The following is a 25,943-nucleotide window of genomic DNA, read 5'->3' as shown; positions in this document are numbered from 1 at the left end:
GAGGTGCCTCAGTTTCCAACAGTGTCTGATCAGGAGGATCTAAGGAAAATGTATGGTAGGAGTTACATCCACAATAACTCCTGGGGTTTCTGGCAAAAATGAAGTGTGTGATGAAAGAACTGGCAGTTTTGAGTCTTTCAGTGACACAGCTACCCCAGGGTGGGGTTTTAGACAGTCCTATTGTCTGTGCTCCACACTTCCATCTTTCCTACCCCATCCTGTCATCCCCCACTCCATCCCACACTCTGGGTGTCTGGTAGTGTAGGGTTCCCAGGGTTCACTTCAGATGCCTCTTTGCATGGCTCTGTGCCTCCTCAAACCTCCTCACCAGGAAACAGAGTCACTTCTGGTACACTGTCTTCCAAAAGATAATTAAGATGCACTTCCAAAATCAGCTCATTGTCAGCTGTCTGGATTGACTTATTTTACTTGTTAGAGGCTGGGATGGAACCCAGCTTATAGGCAGATGTCTGAATTGACTCATTTTACCTGTCTGGAGGCTGGGATGGAACCCAGGGCTTCACACATTCTAGATGAGCACCCTGCCAACTGAACCACTTCTAAGGTCCTGGGGTTTATTCTTTAACTATGAAGCAGGAATGAAAAATCTTCAGAAACAGCTTAGCTGTGCAACAGGTGTGGCTAGGACTCAGCTACACTAACAGGAAAACCTACAGAGAGCTTCAAAAGGTCTGCTGGGATACTGTTTTGTTTTTTATTTTTTTCCCTCCTTCAGATACCTGCAGTGCCCACAAATACATTTATGTTTTCAAGACTAATGCTTTGAACATAGTAAAAATAGCCATCCTATCAAAAGCAATCTACAAATTCAATACAATCCCCATCAAAATTCCAACACAATTCTTTACAGACCTTGAAAGGACAATCTACAATTTCATATGGACAAGCAAAAAACCCAGGACAGCTAAAAACAATCCTGAACAATAAAAGACCTTCCGGAGGTATCACCATCTGTGGTTTATAGCTCTACTACAGAGCAATAGTGATAAAAAACAGCAGGTTATTGGCATAAAAACAGATAGGTGGGTGAATGGAATTGAAGACCCAGATGTAAATCCACACACCTGTGGATGCCTGATTTTTGATAAAGAAACCAGAAATACACAGTGAAAAAGAAAGCATCTTCAACAAATGGCACTGCTCTAACTAGATATCTGCATGTAGAAGAATGCAAATTGATCCACATTTATCACCCTGCACAAAACTCAAGATCAGGTGGATCAAAGACCTCAACATAAAATCAGATACACTGAACCTGATAGAAGAGAAAGTGAGGAATAACCTTGAACACATGGGCACAGGAGACACCTTCCTGAACAGAACACCAATAGTGCAGGCACCAAGATCAACCATAAAAAAAATGGGATTTCATGAAACTGAGAAGCATCTCTAAGGCAAAGGAGACTATCAATAGGAAAAAATGGCAGCTTATCGTATGGGAAAATATTTTCATCAACTCCACATCCAATAGAACACTAATATCCAAAATTTATAAAGAACTCAAGAGACTAGACATCAAAAACCTAAATAATCCAATTTAAAATGGGGTACAGATCTAAACAGAGAATTCTCAAATGGCCGAGTAACACTTAAAGAAATGTTCAACATCCTTAGCCATCAGGGAAATGCAAACCAAAACAACTCTGAGATTCCATTTTACACCTGTCAGAATGTCCAGGCTCAGTAACATGCTGGAGAGGATGCGGAGCAAAGGAAACACTACTCCATTGCTGGTGGGAGTGCAAACTTGTACAGCCATTATCCATATGGCAGTTCCTCAGAAAACTGGGACTCTATCTACCCTAAAACTCAGCTTTACCACTCTTGGGCATATACCCAAAGGATGCTCCATCCTACCACAAGGACACTTGCTCAACTGTGGTCATTATTCATAATGGCCAGAAACTGCAAACAACCTAGATGCCCCTCACCTGAAGAATGGATAAAGAAAATGTGGTACATTTATACAGCAGAGTATTACTTAGCTGTTAAAAGCAATGGCATCAGGAAATTTGCAAGTAAATAGACGAAATTAGAAAAAAAAGTCATCCTGAGGACCCCTAGTAATGGAGGATATTTAGACACCAAGAGGACACAGCCCACAGAATCAACTAAACAGGACTCACAGGTCTCACAGAGTCTGAAGTGGCAATCAGGGAGCCTGAATGGGTCGGTACAAGGTCCTCTGTATATACATTGTGGGAGTGGGGACTCTCTGACTCTTTTGCCTGCTCTTGGGTCCCTTTTCCTCCTACTGGGTTGCCTTGTCCAGCCTTGATATGAGGGTTTGTGCCTAGGCTTACTGCATCTTGTTATTGCAATTTTCTGTTGATATCTCTGGGAGGCCTGCTCTGTTCTGAAAGGAAACAGAGGAGGAGGGGATCTGGAAGAGAAAGAAGGTAGGGTGGGGGTTGGGAGGAGTGGAGGGCGGGGAGGCTGCTGTTGAGATGTATTGTATGAGAGAATAATAAAAAAACTGATGCTGTGGTAAAAAGGCCTTTGCCACTTTAAGAGCCATTTTCTCTTGTTTGTAAGGGAGGTTTCACTGTTACAAATTTTTAAATTGATGGCAATTTAGATGGTGAATAAAGCCTTTCAAAGCCCCAAATACTTCTATAATGCCTGTCAACAATCTATTAACAGCAAATAACCATTGTTCTCACTACTGTCAGCACATGAATAAAATTCTAGGACTTAGAAATATGTAACACTCTAAGAGTGACTGGTTCATGCAAGTTTACCAGTGACTTGCTTGATTCTAACCCCAAAGCCTTGAGTCCCAGGGACTCTGTGTGTTCTGGGCAAACCTAGATGGTGACAATTATCATAACTTCAGCCTAAGATACAAAGGAACTTTGAAACTAGAACTCAACAAAACAGAAGAATGTGTGCAAAAACATAGCAGAACTGAAAGATTTGGGGGAAAAAATCTTAAAATGTTTATTCAGTCAACATGCCCACATTTTAGTGCCTTGAAAGTCTCTCCACCCCAGACTGGTCTCCCCTGTTGTTAGTTATCCAGCCACAGTGAGTAAGCAGTCTAATTCCCACTTGTGTCTCAGAGCAGGACAGGAAAGCCTGTCTTCTATAGGAAGCTATGCAAACTCTCCCGCTCCCACTGACTTGTTTTCACAGTCTCTTTCCTCTTCTACTTTGCTCTGTCTCCGGAAGGCTTCCGTGTTGTGCTAGTTTTCAGAGAGCTGGCTTTTGTAATGAACCAGTTTTTAAAAATCTAGATTTATTTATCTTATTTTTCATGTGAACAGTGTTTTCCCACATGCGTGCATCTGCACCATATGAGTACCCTGCCTAAGGAGGTCAAAAGAGGGTATCAACATCTTGGAACTGGAGTTACAGATGGCTATGAGCCACCATATGGGTGCAGGAACCAAGCCCAGGTCCTCTGCAACATCAACAAGTGTTCTTGACACAGAACTATCTCTCAGGCCTTAAAAAAATGGGCTGGAGAGATGTCTCAGAAGTTAAGAGTACTGGCTGCTCTTCCAGAGGCCCTGAGTTCAATTCCCAGCAACCACATGGTGGGTGTGCTCTCTTCTGGCCTGCAGGCATACATGCAGGCAGAACATTGTATACATAATAAATAAATCTTAAAAACAACAATAATAACAACACTTATAATGTGCCCCCTGGATATTCCGGAGGGTAGCATGGATTGAGCGCTGAGAGGGCTTAGGGCTAGTGCCTACTGTGGTGTGTATTTACTAATACTACACTGGATTCCTGGGCGGGGTTAGGGCTGAGCACAGAGTCAAAAAAAACAAATTGTTTGACCAGTCAACAAATGAAAGAGGATTTGAAAAGTGAGATAAAACATTTATATTCTTTCAGGGCATGGTGGCGCACACCTTTAATCCCAGCACTCAGGAGGCTGAGGCAGGTGGATCTCTGTGAGTTCAAGGCTAACCTGGTCTACAGAGTGAGTTCCAGGACAACCAAGGCTACTCAGAGAAACTGTGTATTGAAAAATAGAAACAAACAACAACAACCAACCTCAAATATTTACATTTTAAATTTTATTTGGGCCTGTCCTCTTTCAGACACTTTTTCTTTTCCTTCCTTCCTTCCTTCTTTCCTTTCTTCCATCCTTCCTTCCTTCCTTCCTTCTTTCCTTCCTTCCTTCCTTCCCTCCCTCCCTCCCTCTCTCCTTCCTTCCTTCCTTTCTTTCTTTTTCGAGACAGGGTTTCTTTGTGTAGCTTTGAAGCCTGTCCTGGAACTCGATCTGTAGACCAGGTTGCCCTCGAACTCACAGAGATCCACCTACCTCTGCTTCTTGAGTGCTGAGATTAAAGGCCTGTGCTACCAATGCCCAGCCAACCATTTCTTATTATAATTTTTATAAGCATAAATCAAGGAAAAAATACAGCCAAAGGGAACTTCACAAGGTGACTGTTGAGCATCCTCACTGGGAGGTGGAGGCAGGGAAGGAACACTGGGCCTTGGAGGGCAGGGAAGGAACACTGGGCCCGGTGTCTAAAGACACAGGTTCCCCTCCTAGCTCTGACAGAGTTGGTTGTCAGCTAATATTATTCAAGCTTAAAACGGAAGGCAACCCTGAGTATGGGTGAACCTTAGACATCATATCATGGGAAGTATGGCAGTCACAGAAGAACAGAGGCTGCAATTGTGTGTACATAAGGAATCAAACCAAACACTTCTGGAAGAAAGAATGGGGCTGCGCAGTCAGGAGACCCATGAATCCCCCACCAACAGAGACTAAGTTCTGACAGTCCTGGACACTCGGTAGGGCACTGTACCTATAGCTTACAGTGCTGTTTTATGAACTTGTCTGTTAAGAAACTAGATCTTGTATTTGGTATTAACTGCATCAAGATAAAACTACAAACACATTTTTGAAAAAGAAAACTTCAGTTTCTCATTATCCTGGTTTGTGCATCTTTACAATGGGAGTGGTATCACCTACCTTGTAAGTGAGAGAGAACATGGTATATTTACATACGGATATCTTTGCTTCTGTTGTTCTGTGTATTGATTTATTCTGACTTATTCTGTTTGTCCAAATTCTATTCTTTTTTATTAACCTGGTATTTTTATTGATTATTTGAGAATATCACACAATATATCCCAATCACCCTTACTTCCCAGTCCTCCCAGGTCTGCCCCCTACCCTTCTGTCCTTCCCACCACAAAAAGATTTAAAAAATTCAAGTCCAATTTGTATTGTTCATGTAGTCACTGGAGCATGGTCAAACTCCCAGTGACTAGTCCCTTAAGAAAAGTGAGTCCTTCCCCACCCCACCCCACCCCAATATCCTTCTATTGTAGAGGTACACTTCATTATCTTTATCACAATTTTTAACCAGTTCTCTTTAATGGTTTTCTGTCTAGGTTGTACTTTTTGGTGGGGATGTCACAGAAGCCTACTATGTTTTTCTTTCTTAATTGAGAATCTGCCTTCAGCCATATCAGAGAAGAAGCAGCTTCCTTGTCCTTTACTGTTAGCAGGAACAAAGTTCATGGACTTCCTCATGGTATCTGTCCGCAGACATCCACCTGGTGTCCAGTGTGGATGCCATAGACCTCAGCATGATCGCTGGTGGTAGTATGGGACACAGACACTAGTACAGTCCCTGGTGTCATCCAAGTCCATGGACATCAACATGGCTTCAGGCAGCAGCACAGGCAACAAACATTCACATAGCTTTTGGTGGTAACATGGGCCATGGACATCAAAACAGCCCCTGGCTGCAGTAGAACCACCGACCAAGACACAGCCCCTTTGGCAATGTGGACCATGGACATTAACATGGCCTCAGGTGGCAACCTATCTTCATGGCCTCAAGCAGCATGACATCAACATGGTCTCATGCCTGGGTGGCACAGAACACGGCATCAGCATGGCCTTCAGTAGTAACATGGGCCCAGCATGGCCTATGGATTTCTACATGCCCTGCAGCAGCAACTCAGGCCTTGGACATCAACTTGGTTCAATCTCTCTCCACAGAGTAAGCACTGCTCTGTTCCTCCATCCCTCCCACAATCCATCACAAATCCATTAGTCACAGATTTGGAAACTGCAGTGTGTCACTCAGTATATTGTTTTGCCTACATAGCTATTCATGCAAATACTCATTGCTATGAGTCATTGGTCTGGCTCAAGGCCTCGGGTCTCTGAAGCTCTATAGACACTGGACCATCATGGAGACTTCTTTGTTCACAGCTATGCTTCAGTTTTCATCTTCGGTGACAATGACTTGATCCCGGATCTGGTTCTAGAGCACAGGCTCCTCCTTACAGTCTAAGAACTGGTAGATAGAGTAGGTGTTGGGGCTGATGGCACACCACATGGCAGTGACAATTTTTCAATGTTCCTTTGTGTCAAATTGGCCTTAGGACAATATTCCATGTGGTGCTAAGATTCATTCATTATTTCCATCCCATTTTTAAGCAACTGGGCACCATTTATGGCTTACCGCATTCCTCTCATTGCTCTTCTCTAGGAAGCAGGTCTTCTGACCTCTGCTATTCATATCATGCCTCTTCTTGGACACCAGCCTTTAGGAATCCCAACTCATAAAAAGTAGCTGTCATAAACAATTTTGATTCTCCCACCTTGAACCGAGGACTTTTCTTCCATGTGTTGGCTCATTTGCAAGCAATGACCTAATACCAAGTGTTACAGACAAGAGGGACCTGCAGGAAATCCAGCAAGCTCCTCAGGCAGAGACAACTGCTCTATGTGCCTCCTGCCACAGGAAAGGCATCAACACAGCAGGCCACCCTGTGCCACATGTATGTGATGTTTCCAGGAAAAAAATAAGATCATCTTGAATACAAAGTGGAGCAGATCTTCACATCTACATGGAAGACATAAGTCCCAGAGTGACTCATGAAGTCATTTTCTACATCTTTATACATCCCTTCATGTAGATGAGCACCATCTATGTAGCCCTACAGAGGGCACTTGGAGCACTTGACAACAAGGCAGAAGATCTGAGGACAGAGACGGACTATCAGAAGATGTCATGGGAGATGTCACTGGTAAGTACAGCAGTGCCCACGCTGAAGAGCAGGGTCTCTGCTGACACCTTCTCCTGCTGCTGCCCTTGACTTCTACTCTGTTTCTCTGAAGATTTTCTCAAATTCCAAATTCATTCACTAGAACTGGGATTTGCAAGCCTGATACTGATTTACTCCAGCACCATGCATCCTTCACAGCCATACTTTAAATGACAGGTTCACCAGGGAGCACAGAGATCACCGTATAAATGTGATGATCAGAGAGCATCAGACACTTCACTAAGCCTGTTTGCTCTCAGAACAATATTCCAAATAGTTATTTTCGACAATTAAGAAGACATAAAGAGGGTTAGAGGGATGGCTCTACAATTGCACGTGCTTGCTACCAATTGCAGGTGGCTGGCAACCACCTCTAACTCCAGCTCCAGGGGACTGAGCACCCCACCTCTCCCTCCATGGGTATCTGCGTGAGCGCGCACGCGCGCACGCACGTGCACACACACACACACACACACACACACACACACACACACACACTAAACAATAACAAATCTTTACAAGATCACTTGCACAAATGTTGAAACTGCTCTGCTTCTGCATCTCTACTGCTGACACTGACCCCTCTCACAGCTACTTTGCTACAGAACAATTGCAGTATGCACTGATGATGCTGTCCTCATTCTGAAAGACTTTTAAAGTCATGCTTGTATGGGTCTGCATTAGATTTTTGTCACTATGACAAAATAGCTGAGAAAGTCAACTTACAAGAAGGAAAGGTTATTTTCGTTCCTGGTTTCAGTTGGCTCTTTGCTTAAGGTTCCATGGTGCGATAGAGGATCAGGGTAAGAGGGCTCACTGAAGCAGAACTGTTCGTCTCATCACACGGAAAGCAGAGCTACAGAGGAGGAGTCAGATTGCTGAACAAGTTAACTTCCTCTGTGAGGCCCACCCCTAAAGGTTCCACCGCGTCCCCATAGTACCAGGGGCTGGTAACCAAGCCTCCAACACATGCTTTCCAAGGATTCTTCAGTGGGGCCGAGTGCTTAGCCCTGAGTACCTGTGACTATGACTACAATGGGAGGGAGGATCTTTGTCCAGTTCTGATGGGACATTGTGGTAGCCTGAATTCAACACGACAGCCACATATAGAGGGGAGATGATGTGAAGACAGCACAGCCTACAAACCAAGGGATGCCCTGAGCCACCAGAGGCTGCGGAGGGTGGGAAACAGGCCTTTCTCCACAGACTCCAGAAAGAACCAAACTCTGGGGCCATCTTGATTTTGTACTTCAAGTTTCTAAAACCATGAGTCCACATATTTCTGTTGTTTAGGCCACCTAATTAGCAGTATTTTCCTATGGAAGCCCCAGAAAATCAATAAGGCACAGTGGCAAAGATTTCTTTAAGTAACAAAAGATATTGCTTCAGGGAAAAATAATGTGTCAAGGATCTCCTCAGTGCTCATGAAGAATGCGATACTCATTTTAGACGTGCCATATAGTACAATCATGTGGGAAGTGATCAATTGAATAATATCTAAAACAACACAAAATGACTTTCAAAAACTCTTCAGTGTCTCACATAAATTATCCCTTCCTAGCATTTTGGCTTTTTATTTTATTACATATTCTGTTACAAATGTAATTTTATTTTTATTCTTTAACATTTGAAGTGAAGTTGATTATTGTGGTATTCAGTTCCAAAAAAATCCTTAAAAATATAATCATTTAATATAACCAAAGATGTCACGTCAAAATTGATAGAAATTTCATTGTAATTCCTTATTTGTCATGGGATAACATTTGCCAGTTTATTAGAAAAACAACCTTAATAACTAAAAGACATGCAAAGGATATATCAGTTTTTAGTGTGGTATTTTATTTTCTCTTTCATTTTATTAAAAATTAATAGAGATGTAAGCGCTGTTGAGAGAATTTAAAGCCCTTCAGATGTATGAGATCTGAACTGGGGCGGCCTCTAGAGAAGGGTATTGAAGCAGAATGATGGGGGACTCACTTTGCAGGGTGAGCCCTTTCCTAGTGTTAGAACTGATTGCTCTCTCTCTCTCTCTCTCTCTCTCTCTCTCTCTCTCTCTCTCTCTCTCTCCCCGTGTGTGTGTGTGTGTGTGTGTGTGTGTGTGTGTGTGTGTGTGTGTGTGTTGTTTTCAGTTAGAGTAAGACCAGCCAGTTGAAAACTCTCAGAGACACTGTAAATAAAAAAAGGATAGATGGTTTTAAGAGATAATAATGGAGACTGAAGAACTTCTAGAGGTCCCAACCCAGGATCATGGAGTAGGCGAGTATGAGGCCGAGGTGACAGAAACATGAATTCTATGTATAAATTGAATGATCATATAGCAAAGGAAGACTGATTTTGAGAGGCCTTAAATATCAGATAAAAATTTGAAATAAAAATAACAATTGGATGGTCAGGTGAGATGGCTCACCTGACTAAGGCTGATAACCCTGAGGGCCCACAAGTAGAAAGGGAAGAAACTCTTCCAAGTTGCCCCCTGAGCACCACTCATGTGCTATGACATGTGTACATTCACACAAACACACAGAATAGATGTTTTAAAATAGCAACGAAAGCCTTCATTTTCATTCATGGAGGTTTGAATTAATGATAGTTGACAGGCATTGGGTGAATGTCTTGGGTCTGTGCTTATATGGCATCAAACTAAAAAGTGAAGCAGCTGAAGAGTTACTTTAAGAGGCTTCAAGCTGAGCACACTGGGATCCTCTCCTAACTCTACTTACTAACTCTGGAGCGTGGGTAAGTTATTTCCTTGCTGAGCAGTGACTTTGTTGTCTCTAATGGGATATTGGCACACATAGTGTCCACTCTTATCTTGTTCTCTGATTTCTGTGGATACATGTGCCACCTAATTTACTTATTGGAATGAAAACAATTTTTATGAGTAGTGGAGCTGGAGCTTTACATCAACTTCTTTATGCTTCTCTTAGTTTTGACCTTTTGAGATTTTTAAATTTTTATTTATATGTGTCTTTGTGGACATATGCCGTGTGTGCAGGTGTCAGCAGAGGCCAGAAGAGAGCACAGAACACATCGTTACACACTCAGTCATCTCTCCAGGCTCACAAATCATTTTTTTTTTATAACACCAAAGCGTTTGGGTGATTTACTTTTTAAAATCTTCCATGTTGGGGCTGGGCAGATGGCTCAATGGTTAGGAGTGGATGCTACTCTTGCAAAGGCCACAATTGTGGCTTCTAGAACCAGGGTCAACTCACAAGTGCTTGTGACTACAGCTCCAGGGCATCCAACACCACTTGCCTCCTTGGGTGTGTATACTCATTGTGCAAATAAATTCACACACAGACATACACAAGCATACAATTTTACAAACTAAAAAAAAAATAGCATTGGCCTTTTCCATGTTAATTATCTGGTTAAATTGAGTTATTTTTTCAATTATTTATTCTCTCATTTCAGTTCCTATTTAGTGGCTTCTCTCAGCAATTTGTAAATTTCCTTTACCAAAGAATGCTAATTCATTAATATGTGGTTATGATTGTTTAAAATAGTTTCTACTTTTGCCTAACACATTCAAGTTGGGTCTTTAAAAACCATTTTTAAAAATTTCACTTTAAATTTCTCAGTTTTGTTTCTGATAGATCTCTACTCCCTCTTCTAACCTCATGCTTCAGACAGAGACAGAACTGGTTGGTGGAATTCTGAACTCTTGTCCTCTCTGGATTTGGTCTGTAGAAGATGTGGTCTCTGAACTTGGTGCTGAAGCACACTGAGAGTGGCTTTGAACAGAGCCGTCAGCAGGGACTGGAGGTTAGGATTAATCCCTAGGATGCTGGAGTGATGCCCACTGGTTAAGAGCCGTACTAGTCTTGTGTAGGATCCAGCACCCGCGTGGTGGCTTGCAACCATCTTTAACTCTAGCTCCATGGGACCTGATATGCTTTTCTGGGTTTCATGGGCACCAGGAGGGCATGTGGTACACACACATACATGAAGGCAAACACACATACATACAAAATAAATCTGTTTTTAAATATGGAAAAAACAAGACTAATCCCCAAGATGGCAGAGAAGCTGACATCTCTGAAACCTGCTGTTCAAGCAGGCTCATGAGTAAACTCTCTGTGTTCTCCTTTCTTCTGAAGCCATCCTATACTCTGCATAAGAGGGATGTAATTAATAAAGACTTCCATCATCACTTTGCCTTGTTTGGTTTGTGTTTCAAAAGTTCTTCTCATGGAAGACAATATATATGTAACTATATATATTCTACCTGTTCTTTATAGTTCATTAAAAAATGTTTCTCATGCAGTTTCATTTTAAAAAAAAGTAGATCTGACATAATCCAAGGATGTGTGTCAGAATCACACCTAATGACTCGTATTCCTTTTGTCTGTGATACTTAGGATAAAGTGAATTTTTGGTGTGTATAGGTTGATGTTTTGTGTGTGTGTGTGTGTGTGTGTGTGTATGTGTGTGTTATAGGCACATACTTGTGTGGCACATATGTGCATGTGGAGGTCAGAGATTGACACTTGCTTCGTCCTTTGATCACTCTCCATCTTAGTTTTTGAGAGGGTCTCTTGTTGAACCGGAAGCCCATCAATTCAGCTGTGCTGGTTGGCCATGTACTCCAGGCATCCACCTGTCTCTACTTCCCCCAGTGTGGGGCTCACAAACTCATGCCACCATGCCCAGCTTTTGCATGGGTGCTTGGGATCTGATCTCAGGTCCCTATGCATGTACAGCAGGCACCTTACCTCAGTTAAACTGATCTTAACATGATTTCTGGAAATGGACCTTTGGGATATATGTGTGATTCTGTGGGAGAGAGGAGCTCATGGGTCTCACTGATACCTGAGCTGATGGCTGCTGGGAGAGGGAGAGGGATACTTCTTTGAGGGTGTGGCCATTGGTCTAATGTCCCACACCCATGCATACAGGCAACACTAAGTGAATTCAGTGGGTTATTTAAAAAGGAAGAGAAGGCCTTGACGTTGGGAGGGTTATAAGTTGGGGGTAATCTAGACAAGTTAGAGTACTGGGTATGATCAAAACATGTTGTACATGCATGAAATTCTCAAAGAATAAATAAAACTATATCAAAATGATTCAGTTCATTTTAGTAACTTTCAAAGGGTTTCTGTTTTACTTGCTAGACTAAATACAGGGTTAGAATAAATTAGAAAAAGCAAGCTAATGTTTACATTTCCCATTTGTACTTTATTTATACTCTGTTTTTCACAGATGCTTGTTGGAAAAAATTTAAAAATCATTTTGCACTCTGGTAAGGACAATAATAAGTATGTCTTATAAGTGTTAAAACTAAAATAAGCTAGAGGAGTAATCAACACTACTTCTAAATGTTTGGTAAATATGGAAAATAATAAAGAGAAAATGCAAATTATTTTATTATATTTAATTTTATGTATCATCTACTAAAACCACTTAATTTCTTTTTGGTAAATACAGCTTTGCAGACACTTGGTTTGAATGTTTATGGCTAGTTCTTTTTCTTGAGGCTTTCCCTTGTCTTGAATTTTTCATTTTGATCTGTTTGGTTCTAGACCACAGTACACATGAAAACTACGTTCATGGCTCTTTTAAATCAGGGATCTCTAAGCCTGTTTTCCGGGGGCTTTCTGGGAGAACCATGCACATCTCAGGCTCACAGTGTCCCCATCTCTTTTTTCCCACTGAACTCTACAGAGTCTACCCTCTTGTCTTCTGGTGTTTGTTGCTGAAAGGAGAAAACTGAGTCTTGTTTACTCCCTGTCTCAATGCAGTGTGTATTTTCTCTTTGCATGTAGGTAGATATCTCTCTGCATGAAGTATTAAAAAAACGTTCAAGGAGTTTTCAAAATATGGATCTCTACTGAGTTTGACTGGAGCAGAAAATATATTTTTTATTTTAATTTTAAGATACTTTTAGGGGCAACAAAGCCTTCTTGAGGTAATTCTGATTAATACTTTAATTTCAATTATAGTGTATTCTTCCCATAGAGACCCTATATTTATCATTGTCTCATTGCTTTCATCTCTTAGTCTTCCTTTTGCAGTTTGAGGCACTTATTCAAGTTTGTTGTAGACATCAGAGATGCATATTTATAAAGGGCTAGAATCCCCAGAGCTAGGATGCAAAGATCCCTGCAGGCTAGTGTCTCAGAAAAGTCATGGTCCTTTGGAAGCTCAATGGAAACCCATTAGGTGGGTTCTAGAGGCAACTGATCTTGATCTTGACCCTGTCATCTCTCATGGCAAGGAGAGGTTAGTGTTTTCCAAACTCTGAAAGCCTCCATAGCTAGTTTTGCTATCTAGATACCATCTCCTAAGACTGTAAGTGCAGGCGGCTCTGCCCCAACCCCTTCCCCAGTCCTCCTGCCCCTTCCAGGGGAGGGGAGAATGCACAAATCTGAATGTTCAGTTTCCTTACATCAATGCTCTGCCATGTCCAATTGCTATTGTGTTGGGTCCCGATGAGGGTAATGACAGTTCCTGAATAATACAGCAGCATATAAAATAAAGGGGCCTGAGCATGCTCTGCTCTTTCTGCCTTCATGAGTCCCCTCTCCGAGGGCTGCAGCACTAGCAAGGTGTTGCCAGAATAGTTTGCTGTGGTCTCTTGCTAGTACAACAGCTGCCCCAGCAAAAATCACCTACTCAGGCACACACAACAGGCTTCTTCAAGGAACTCCAAACTGGCATCAACTCAACAGCTCAAACTGGAGTGACAAGTGTCCACCCAGAGTGTGACTAGCTTTCAAGAGTCAATGACTCTTAGCTAGAATCAGCAGGAGGTTAAGGCTCTCAGCTTGGAATGCTTTGTGTGACAGAGAAGGGGAGAAGAAGAAGGGGGAAGGAGAAAGAGAGGCAAAGAGGAAGAGGTAGAGAGGGAGGGAGAGACAGAGACACATACAGAGACAGAGACTGGCTGAAGGAAGTTGCCTAGGGTCAGATACTTTAAGGACAAGAAGTTGACACTGCCCTTAATAAAATTCATGATAAAAAAATCACAGTTGGAGGACATATTCCTCACAAGGATCATTAAGGACTAGGAGTCTGAGAGATGGCTCAGTCAGTAAAGTGCTTGCCATACAAGCATGAGGACTTGACTTTGATCTCTAGAACCTATGTAAAAAAGTTGGTTTTGGGTTCTGGGGAAATAGTTCAGTGGGTAAATGGATTGCCACCAAATTGGAAGATCAAAGTTAGACTTGCCAGCATTCATGTAAATTTCAGGCAGCTATGGGAGTCCTCCTATAATCCTGGGGTTTGGCAGGCAAAGACAGAGTGTCTTTGGGGTAAAATGGCTAACTAGACTAGATGAATTAATGAGTTCTGGGGTCAAGAATAGTCTAGGTGAATACTTGACATCAACCTCAGACAAAAGTGTGTGTGGGCATACACACAAGCCCCCCCACACATGAACATGCACACAGACCACACACATACACATGAAATAAAAAAGCTGAGTATAGTGGTACATGCTTGTGATCTCAGCATTGTGGATCCAGAGACTGGTGGAGCCTAATTTTGCTGCCTAGTCAGTGTAGCCTAATGAGCAAGCTCCAGGTCAATGAGAGACCCTGTCTCCAAAACCCAAGTGGAAGGAAGCTGAGGGTTAACACCCATGCTTGAGTATATTCACCCACACATATGTGCATCACCCAAAACTCATGCATGAACTTAAAACATGGATAGACGAAATAGGGGAAGATGACTGACCTCTCACCATCAGGATGCAAGAATCAGAGAGTGTAAATTATACTTCTTTTCAGTGAAGTCAAAATAGTAAAAGAACAGTCCCTTAGTGGCATGCTTTCCTCTACCACTACTGCCTGAACAGCCTTCTACTCCTGGATGAGACAGGGATGAGCTAGTGGTCATCCAGGTGTGTTTTCTCAATGGTCCTGGAGACGTGTGGCCTCCAGGTAATGTGTACTGAGACATTATCTAGCACCTACCTGGCAGACTTGACAGTTAGCAATCAGTTCTAGGACTTTAACTGAGGTGAGCCAAGAATGAAAGCTCTCTCTCTCTCTCTTCCCAAGTTTCCTGGACACTGGGAGAATTCAGGGTCTATGCTGTGAAGCCCATTTTACCTTAATGCTTTCTCTGCTGATACCATGGTGGTGGCCCTCTGCACTGGAAAATATGATCTTCCTAAGGCCTTGTTCCAAGAGTTTCCCCTGCCTGTCTCTGCATACGTCCTCAGCACCCATATTTATCACTCAAGAGAACATTGCCAAATTTTCTCCTCTCTTACAGCAGTCTGTAGCTGGACTCAGAGTCTGGGGTGGAGTGGAATGAACTCCTGAATGCTAGGAGGAGGAGCAGGACATGGGAAGGTAAGGTGGACTGAAGTGAAGAGTTAATTTGTCCAGCGTTGACCCTTCCAATCTAGTCCATCCAAATAGAGGCTGGCCTCCATACGGCTCCATGGAAATAAGCTAGTCTTCTTGCTTATGTCTAATGGGCAAAAAGCAAGGCTTGGATCAATTACTAAGTCACTGAAAGTGGGAAGGAGACGGGCTGCTGTTTCCTCCACCAATGCACCTCTCCCACTCCTTCCCCTCATCAATAATGCTGCTACAATTCAAGCAGGGCCAGTCATCTTATGATGACAGAGAACAGGGACTCCAGCCCTCTTATAATGACAGAGAAAAGACTGATGTCATACCATCTTGCTATGTGTCTTGGCCTCAGCTTATCCCAAGGGAAGAGATGGCACTTCCCTCTTGTCACATGTTCTCCCAGGTCTGCCTAATGCTTCTTCTAGCCCTCCAAGAACTGCTCCAGAATTAATGAGCATATCTCCTATTGCTCCAGTATCTTGGCACTGTCTGCAATGCTCACCAGATACAGCGGGAATGCTCCTTGCCCCTGCATTCTGGCTACACGATAAGTACCTTACAAATAAGACTGTGATTCTAGAAGAAGATGCAGCTAGTGACTTGCTGTAAGAACTTGTCAGCACCTGGTTCCTCCATGCCTACTACTCTGCTGCAAGTCTACAGATATTTGCACTCAAGAAAGCCTGCCTGCCCTTGGGCCAGTGGGAGCCAGGGCTCATTGTATATACTCCAGCCATCTTAGTAGCAGTGGAGGCTTGAGTCTCTGTTGTACTTGACTTGGCCAAGGGGCTCTGGATGAGAACTGGTCACATTTGTGCTTATAGGCTGCACATTAGCCCTAACTGCAGTCATGTGTCCAGTCTCTGACAATGGCAACTTCTTTTGGTCCTCATTTGCTCTCCAGTTCCCTGAGGGAGCTGGAGCCCTGCCCTGAACCATAGCCTGCTTGGTTGGTCCTGAAAACCTGCCCATTGCCATCTGCTGGCTAACACCCTCTTTAAACCTGAATAGGGGTACCCATGGAATCAAGAGGCTGCCACCTGCTCCGAGCACAGCTGTTGCCTAGATGTTGCTGTGGGGCCTCCATTTGCCTGTCTGGACCAATCAGGTCAGATGAGTGGAAAGGACAGCACCATGGCCTCAGCAGGAACCCTACTGCCAGGTGAACACCCTCCATTCTAGCTGCATGTATTGATACCCTATGAGTTTACTTGTCTTGTGAAAATACTATCCCGGGCTGCAGGATCTGCACAGCCAGTTCTTGTCACCAAGTGCTCAATCTCTAGACTCTACCAACACTGGCCTGGCTGTTTGCTCACACACAATACAAATGTGGCTGTAGAGTTCAAGTGCTGTTGAAGGACACAGATTGCATAATTTCACATTCGACAAGAGGCAGTTCTTTTTGTTTTTTATACACCTTTTAAAAAATTTTACATACCAATTCCAGTTCCCCCTCTTCCTTCCTCTCTCACCTCCCATCTTTACCCCACCCCCATCTGCTCTTCAGAGAGGGTAAAGCCTACCATAGGGAGTCAATGAAGTCTGTTCCATCACCATGGTAAGGCAGGACCAAGGCCCTCCTTCCTGTGTCTAGGCAGAGCAAGGTATCTCTCCATAGGAAATGGGCTCCAAAAAGCCAGTTCATGCACAGGGCTAGAACCTGGTCCCACTGCCAGTGGTCCCACAAACTGCCCAAGCCATCTACTGTCACCTGTATTGGAACTATGCAGGTTCCACAGCTGTCAGTCCGGAGTCAGTGAGCTCCCACTAGCTCTGGTCAGCTGTCTCTGTGGGTTTCACCATCATGGTCTTGACCCTTTTGCTCATATTATCACTCCTCCCTCTCTCCTACAAGCCTCTGGGAGCTCTGTCTACTGGTTAGTTGTGGATCTCTGTATCTGCTTCCATCAGTTACTGGATGAAGGTTCTATGATGACAATTAAGGTAGTCCTCAATCTGATTACAGGGGATTCAGCCACCCTCTACACTATTACTTAGAGTTTTAGCTCAGGTTATCCTTTTGTATTCCTGGGTATTTCCTTAGTGCCAGGTTTCTTCCTAACCCTATAATGGCTCCCTCTATCAAGATATTTCTTTCCCTGCTCTTCCTCTCTGTCTTTCCCCTAACTCGTCATCCCATTCCCTCATGCTCTCCTCACTCTCTTTCTCTTCTCCTCTCTCCCCTTCCACCATCCCTCCCACACTCCCAATTTATTCAGGAGAACTTGTCTATCTCCATTTCCTAGGAGGATCTGTGTATGTCTCTCTTAGGACTCTCTTTGTTACCTAGCTTCTCTGGGGGCTGATTGTCCTTTGCTTTATGCCTAATATCCATTTATGAGTGAGTACACATCATATTTGTCTTTTTGGGTTACTTTTCCCAGGATGTTTTTTTTCTCTATTTCCATTCATTTGTTGGCAAATTTCAAGATGTCATTGCTTTTTACCACTGAGTAGTATTCCATTGTATAAATGCACCACATGTTTTTAATCCATTCTTTGGTTGAGGGGCATCTAGGTTGCTTCCAGGTTCTGGCTATTATGAATAATGCTGCTCTGAACATAGTTGAACAGATGTCTTTGTGGTATGAGTGTGCATCCTTTGGGTATATGTCCAAAAGTGATATTGCTGGGTCTTGAGGTAGAATGATTCCCAGTTTTCTGAGAAACTTCCATAATGATTTCCAAAATGTCTGTACAAGTTTGCACTCCCACTAGCAATGGGGGGAGTGTTCCCCTTACTCCACATTCTCTCCAGCATAAGCTGCCATCAGTATTTTTGATCTTAGCCATTCTGACAGATGTGAGATGGTATCTCAGAGTTGTTTTGATTTGTATTTCTCTGATGACTGAGTATGTTGAGTGATTCCTTAAATGTCTTTCAGCCATTTGAGTTTATTCTGTTGAGAATTCTCTGCTTAGCTCTGCACCCAATTTTTAAGTTGTATTCTTTGGCGTTTTAATATATAGTTTCTTGAGTTCTTTGTATATTCTGGAGATCAGTCCTCTGTCAGATATGGGGTTAGTAAAGATCTTTTCCCATTCTGTAGGGAGCCGTTTTTGTCTTGTTGACTGTGTTCTTTGCTTTACAGAAGTTTCTCAGTTTCAGGAGGTCCCATTTCCTATCAGTGTCTGTACTACGGGTGTTTTATTTAGGAAGTAGTCTCCTGTGCCAATGTGTTTAAGGCTATATCCCGCTTGCTCTTCTATGAGATTCAGTGTGGTTGGATTTATGTTGAGGTCTTTGATTCATTTGGACTTGAATTTGAGAAGTCAAACTTTCACTATTTGCAGGTAATATGTTAGTTTATATAAGTGACCCCAAAAATTTTACCAGGGAACTCCTACAACAGATAAACAACCTTAGTAATGTGGCAGAATACAAGATTAACTCAGTAGCCCTCCTATATACAGATGATAAATGGGCTGAGAAAGAAATCAGAGAAATATCACCCTTCACAATGGCCACAAACAAGATAAAATATCTTGGGGTAACTCTAACCAAACAAGTAAAAAAAAAAAAAAAAACCTGTATAACAAGAACTTTAAGTCTTTGAAGAATGAAATTCAAAGAGAGTATCAATAAATGGAAAGATCTCCAATGCTCTTGGATAAGTAGGCTTAACATAGTAAAAATGGCAATCTTACCAACAGCAATCTACAGATTCAATGCAATCCCTATCAAAATCCCAGCCCAATTCTTCACAGACCTCGGAAGAATAATACTCAGCTTCATAAGGCAGTTCTAAAGTTAACCAACAGACTCTCACTTTAACATAACACCCAAAACAGAGTCTTTGTGATATTTCAAAGACAAATATTAACTTTTTTTTCTTACCGTGCATTTTTACCGTGATATAAGGGTTGGACATCTAAGTGTGAACAATCCAAAGTCCTGAAAGTACTACCTTGCAACAGTCCACTGGGATCACACTTTCCACACTCATCTTGGCCCAGCCCCTGTGTCTGTTATCAAATGAGATGACCAATGACAATGCTACTTCATATAAGGTTAAGGGACACTCCCAAGAGTTGTGGCATGAATGAACGAATGACCAGATGAAACCATTACATCAGTGATGCATAAATATGGTCATCAAAACTTGCTCAGAGATTCTATTACTCAGGAGGAGGGAGAATGAGCACAGAATGTCTATTTGGTAAGGTGAAGGGCTGGAGATCCAACCATTAGGATGGTTGGATGATCTTGTTGGTCTTGTTCACTGTGTTGCCCTGGGCACTAGGGTCTAAACCAGTATTTGATAAATGCAACGGAGCATTGAATACTGAATGAATTTTGCTCAGTTGTAAGCTCACAACAGCGTGGTATTCTGTGGCACAGAGTTGCTTATTTAACTAACCCTCTATTTTGAGATATTGTAAACTATAATTGTAAAGGAATGGTATAATTCATCCTCTTATATATCTCTTAACTGCTTCTTCTGAGTTACATCACAGTGGCAGCTTTTTTAGCCACACCCTCTTCCTTTTCCCCTTCCTCCCATAGTTAGCATCTCAGTTCCACTTAAAAGTCATGCCTTTCCTTGTCCAAATATACAGAGGCTCTCAACTTCAAACTACAAATGCTTCCATTTCTGTTTCTCCTTTCCACTGTGATTTCCACTCAAAGCAGGGTATTCTTCCTGTTCTCCTGCAGCTGTGTTTCCTCGTTCAGAGCACAGCACTATTATTTCTACCTGTCCAAATCCCAGCAATCTCCAAGCCCTATCAATACCCCTCAACTTCAACATGCGTTGAGTCCAGTGTGCAGGCTCCCTCACCACAGCTGACATTTCCTAGCATCCCTGTGTTTACATCACATGGTCCCTGATCACTTTGCAGTGTGTGCCATGGATTAAGGCACAACCCAGCTGAGCTGTAGCTCCCAGAGCACAGAAACTAATTTTAATTTAATTTTGTTTTAAAGTCCTGCATCATCCTAGTCACAAAATTATATATTACATATACATAATCAATCTGACCATCTCCCCAAAGAACCTTAGATTTGAAATAGCAGGTTCATAAAATATTTTCATCTTCCTCTACATACTTTTTGCATATTATCTGCATACACTCTTTGGCACATTTCTTAACTTTCTGTGTGGAACTCTTGATCAGTCATCATTTAACAGCTTCCTGAACATTTTTTATTTGTTTTTGATTTTGGGTTGTCTTATCATAACATTAAATGTGACATTTTTCTTTAAAGAAGCATTTCCTTCAGCAATTATTGTAAGATCACAAATAGAATCTGGTTTATACAGCTTTTATACTTTGATCTGAGGAGGAGGAGGAGGAGCACTAGGAAATTCACAAAGGGACTTTTCGCTTTTCCAAACAGTTCTGTAAGTGAAAATTCTATTACAAAATAGACAAAGGGGTGCCGTGGAAACAAAACAAACACCATAAACACAGAAAGGGTTGAGGAAGGTGATAGAGGATGCAGAAAAGATGTGGGAATGATTCAGGAAGATATCCTGACTGCTCCAAGCTGATTGCTCCTGCAGGGACACCCAAGAACCCTGCAAGGAATGTTCTTCAAAGAACCCTGAGGCTGACTCGTTTAGCCACTCGCTTTTGCTTTTTGACTGCAATAATTAGCCTCCTTACATTCAGGTTCTTTTCTTAACTTTTGGTCTCAGGATTCCCCAAGCATTCCCAGAGAGTAGCCACTCACCCTCTTCCTCGAACAGAAGGCCCATGTGTGCCTGTGCCTCTGCTTCTTTCTTCCCACCGTCAGCTTTGATCAGCTTAGCAATATTAAAACACCGTTCATAGAAGTGATTCCTCACCCACTTGTCTTCAGAATTGTCGAAGTAACATGCCAGAGCATACAAGTTGTTATACACTTCTTCATAGTATCCTTTATAAAGAGGAAAAACCATACTGTGCATCAGAAACACAGCTTAGGACACACACAATATTGCAAATCACTTCTATATTTTTAAATGCATTGTCAACTGACTTGAAAATTAAATCTAATGCAAAGCACCATTTATTTTAACTATTGAAGTAATCACATTAATCAAAGGATGTGCACATGAACAAGCAACAGGCAACTTTCCAAAAATGCAGACACACTAGAAATTGAGGCCTATTTGATTGAAATAGAACTGGAAAGTATCTGTCAGGAATGTGTTCCTCTTGGAAGATGACAGTGGTGTCAGTGGTCTCCTATATATAAATGGGGGGAGGGGAGGGGAGGAACTATTCTATATCCCAGTGATGGGTCTAAAGGTATGCATCACTAAGCCTGGTGAAATCAATGTTTCTAAACCATGGAAAAATAAAAGCAAATGCAAAAAGGAAATGGAAGCCTCAAGGTATTCTTACCCCAAAAGTGGATAATGTGACTGATTTATACAAGAGACTTAGGTCAGGATGATATACATGCTTCTTCCATTTTCTACCAATGTTTCTAGAAATGTAAGTGTGCAGTGGTGATAAAAGGTAGACTTCTATGCTTTCTGTTTGGGGATATCTTTGCTTTTTTATTTTTTTTTTTATTTTTGGTTTTTCGAGACAGGGTTTCTCTGTGTAGCTTTGCAGCCTATCCTGGCACTCGCTCTGGAGACCAGGCTGGCCTCGAATTCACAGAGATCCGCCTGCCTCTGCCTCCCAAGTGCTGCGATTAAAGGCCACCAACGCCCAGCGTTATTTTTGTTTTTAATCAAAAATGTGTACATACTTGCCATTCCTTTTACCCAAATGTCTGGTAATTTATTACATGCATCTTATTTATAAGTCTCTCTCTCTCTCTCTCTCTCTCTCTCTCTCTCTCTCTCTCTCTGTGTGTGTGTGTGTGTGTGTGTGTGTATAATGTGTTTCATGAATGCTGCTGCAATAGTGAACTTGAGCAAAGATGTTTGCGTGGTAACAAACTATGTCTTGGTCCTGTAACTCTAATGGCCCACACCAGCCTAAAATGTGATCATCTTCCTGCCCATTACAGGTGTGAGTCCCTGCTTCCTTGGCTAAGTTTAAACCACAGTCACTGTGCACTGATGCACCGAGACCAGTTGCTCATCACCACCAGTAGGGTCACCTCCCATCATGACCACCATTGTGGACAGTCTTGGCCATTATATAGTGTATGAGACCAAATACAAAAGCCTGGAAGAAGCAGGCTGAATATGTGAAAGGTAGCTGTCGAGAACTGTAAATAAGTCACTTCACTCTTTCAGTGTCAGGTACATGTGTGTGGGCACATGAGGTAGTTTGAATGCAATTGGCCCCCATAAGCTCACAGGGAGTGACACTCTTAGGAGGTGTGGCTTTGTTGGGATAGGTATGGCCTTTTTGGAGTAAGTGTGTCACTTGGGGGTGGACTTTGAGGATTCTTAAAGTCAAGATACTGCTCAGGTGACTTCCTGTTTTCATCAAGATGTAGCACTCTCAGCTATTTCTCTAGCACCATGTCTGCTTGCATGCGGCCATGGCCTCCACAATTGTGATAATGGACTGAATCTCCAAAATTGTAAGTGAGGCCCCTTAATTAAATGTTTTCCTTATATGAGTTGCTATGGTCATGATGTCTCTTCACAGCAAGAGAAATCCTAAGACAGAAATTGGTTCCAGGGACTGGAGTATTGGCTGTGATAGGCCTGACCATATTTTTGTATGGAGCAATTTGGGGTTTGGTACTTTGGCTTAGGAAAGCAGTGGAATGCTTTAAGCACTGCTGAATGGGCCACACTAGTAGGAGCATGGAAGACAGTGGTGCTAAGAGTTATTTGAACTACAGGGGCCTTACCCAAGAGGTTCCAGAAGAGAAATTTTTAGTATGTTGCCTAGAAATCACTTTTGTGATATTTTGGTGAGAAAGTGACTGCCTTTCCCCTTGTCCAAAGAGACTGCCTGAGGCTAAAGTGAAGAATTTTGGGTTAATTCAATTAGCAGGAAAAAACCTCAGGACAGCCTAGTATAGACTCTGTCATGAAGATAATAGTGGTAACTCTAATGAAGATTTATGATGAAAAGAAGCAAGCTGAGCAGGGTAAATTAGAAAATGAAAATTTTGAGGAGAAAAAGAACACCAGGAAATAGAATGCAGCTAAATTCTGTGTTCAAGGAGATAAACAGATTAAGAAATGGAATAAAAGGAATGGTGACCTTAGGGCAAGATCCCACCTGTTCCTAACTGTCCAATTTGAAAAGGAATTAAAGAAAAGCTTAAAGCCTTGTGTGGTAGGTCACACCTTTAATCCCAGCACTGGGAAAGCAGAAGGTGGCAGATCTCTGAGTTTGAGGCCAGTTTGGTCTACAGAGAAAATTTCAGGACAGCCAAGCTTAGGCAGCTAAGGAGAGAAAGCTGGTGAAGATGTAATTGAAGGAGGGGGCCATGTTCCATCCCCAGGAAGCAGCAGAACTTGGCAGCTTTAGCCACGTGGTTCTGGCTTTAGAGTTAAGTATAGAAGAAGGGGGTTATGGAATAAAGCCACTGAAGTCAGACATGTTGTCAGGGGTGTCCCTGAATGGAGGTCTAGTTGAGAGGCCATTGTGTGAAACTGTGAAGGTGAAGCCTGGATTTCCTTGGAGAACCCAAGATGTTAGAGATGCCAGAGCCATGGGATACTTGCAGAGGAGAGCTGCTAACAGGGAGTGCAACCAGCCCAAGAGAAAGAAGTGTGTTGCAGTCAACAAGTTGATGAAGGGAGCATTTTGACACCAGGCATGAGATTTAGTTTAGAATTCATCTGGCTGTGTTTTGATTTTGCTTTGGTCCAGTATTTAATCATTATACTCCCTTCCCTACTTTTTGGTAATGTATATATCCTGTGTATATTTATGTTGGAATTATGTGATCTGTTTTTTATTTTGATTTTATAGGGCATTACAGTTAAGAGATTTATGAATCTCAGAAGAGACTTTGAACTTTTAAACATTGTTGAGACTGTGATAGACTACAGAGACTTTTGAAATTGGATTAAATACATTTTGCATTATGATATTATTACAAGCCTATAGGGATCAGGGAGTAAAATGAGGTAGTTTGAATATAATTGGCCCCATAATCTCATAGGGAGAACCTAGCACCTACTTTTCCTCTCAGCAGCCTCGGCCCTGGTCAGGTAGTGGTAGAAATTGTCCAGCTTGTCTGGCTGTTCCTCCAGCGGCCTCTGCCGCCAGAAGAGGGACCGCACCTCTGCAGCATGCCGCAGCGCGTCCCACTGCTCCGCCAGCGTGAAGAGCTCGGTGAAGGACTTGTGGTAGCCATTGCGAAGCATGTCCACACAGATGCTCTTCTTGTACGAGTTCCTGTGGCTGGGGACATTAGAGTATGGGCGGGTGCTTTAGACCTCAGAGGGGTGTTTCCATCCTCTGAAAACCAGCACTCAAAGCAGGCTTTCTTACATGTCAAGAGATCTTTGTGGCAAATCAAGCAACTTCAGTTTAATGAAGGATCCTGGCACTTACCTAGCATAGTTATGTTAATACAATCACATTATTAATGTGTCAGTTCCAGAGCTGAGGTCTCTTTGAAAAGGATAAATAAGCTACTTGACTATTCAAAAGTTCTCCACACACCACCCTAGCTCTATACCACCCCTGCTCAAAACCAACCAACCAATCAGAAGAGCAAACAAACCAACCAGCCAAGTCAGGCAACCAATAAACCAGGCAAAAATAAAATTGTTACTGAATTTTAAAAAAACTTAATTTCTCTATTAGGTAGTTTCATGATCTACCATTGGAATTTGACCAACTTCTGTCAATCATGCTTCTAAATTTAATGTTTTAAAAATTACTGAAAAATACTAAATATATAATATACATAATCATTTCTAAGTAAGATCAAATGAATGGTTTGCTAATTCAATTAACAATAGATAAATAAATAAATAGAAATTCACTTCCCAGTTCTTCATGTGGGAAGCTGAAGGAGGAGGACTCTTCATTTGAGTTCAGCCTGGGCTACAGAGTACAAGCCTTTCTCAAGCCCTCCCCATGAGACTTCATGGTTCAGAAGCAGGGGAGAGAGGCAGGTGACTCTCATTTATTTATTCAGCAGATCCTGACTGCGTTTCTTATGATCAACCACTTCCTTCACTTCCTTCTTTTCCATTTTCTTGTGTGTGTGTGTGTGTGTGTGTGTGTGTGTGTGTGTGTGTGTGTGTGTTATGGATATGTATGCATTTTTGCATGTGTGGGCACGTGTGTGTGTGTGTGTGTGTGTGTGTGTGTGTGTGTGTGTGTGTGTAGGCACAAATGCATGTGTGTGCCTGAGGTTGATGTCAGGAGTCACCCATAATTATTTTTTGAGCCTTCTTCTTTGAGGCAGCAGGTCTAAATCAAGCCCAGAGCCACAGACTCAGCCAGTTTGCTCCGGAGACTCTGAGCCAGAGTTAAAGGCAGGCTGATACTCTCACGTGGCATGCAGGTGGGTTCCAGGGTCTGAACTTCAGTCTTCATGATTACATGCCAATGATCTAACGACTGAGCCCAAGAACTGAGCAATCGCCACAGTTCCTGCTCCTCCCTGAACAGAATGTTCTAGACCAAACAGATTCAGTGCACTTGAGAGAGGACACAGACAACAACTAAGTGGGTACATAAAAATAAACAATG

At 42.4% G+C, this 25,943-nt stretch overlaps 1 protein-coding gene across 1 annotated transcript in view; it reads right to left on the bottom strand.

Annotated features, from left to right (window-relative positions):
* Ttc29 (tetratricopeptide repeat domain 29) overlaps positions 1 to 25,943 on the bottom strand; it is a 118,695-nt gene that overhangs the window by 67,568 nt on the left and 25,184 nt on the right. Inside the window, exons 3-4 of the mRNA XM_035441661.1 lie at positions 24,415 to 24,638; positions 21,052 to 21,237 (exon numbers count right to left, since the gene is read on the bottom strand). Coding sequence (XP_035297552.1) covers positions 21,052 to 21,237; positions 24,415 to 24,638 — 410 coding nt within the window. The remainder of the gene's footprint in view (positions 1 to 21,051; positions 21,238 to 24,414; positions 24,639 to 25,943) is intronic.

This window comes from Cricetulus griseus, chromosome 3 (assembly GCF_003668045.3).
Source record: "Cricetulus griseus strain 17A/GY chromosome 3, alternate assembly CriGri-PICRH-1.0, whole genome shotgun sequence".
NCBI lineage: Eukaryota > Metazoa > Chordata > Mammalia > Rodentia > Cricetidae > Cricetulus > Cricetulus griseus.
Note: the sequence above shows the minus strand (reverse complement) of the source record. Positions and strands in the feature narration are given on the sequence as shown.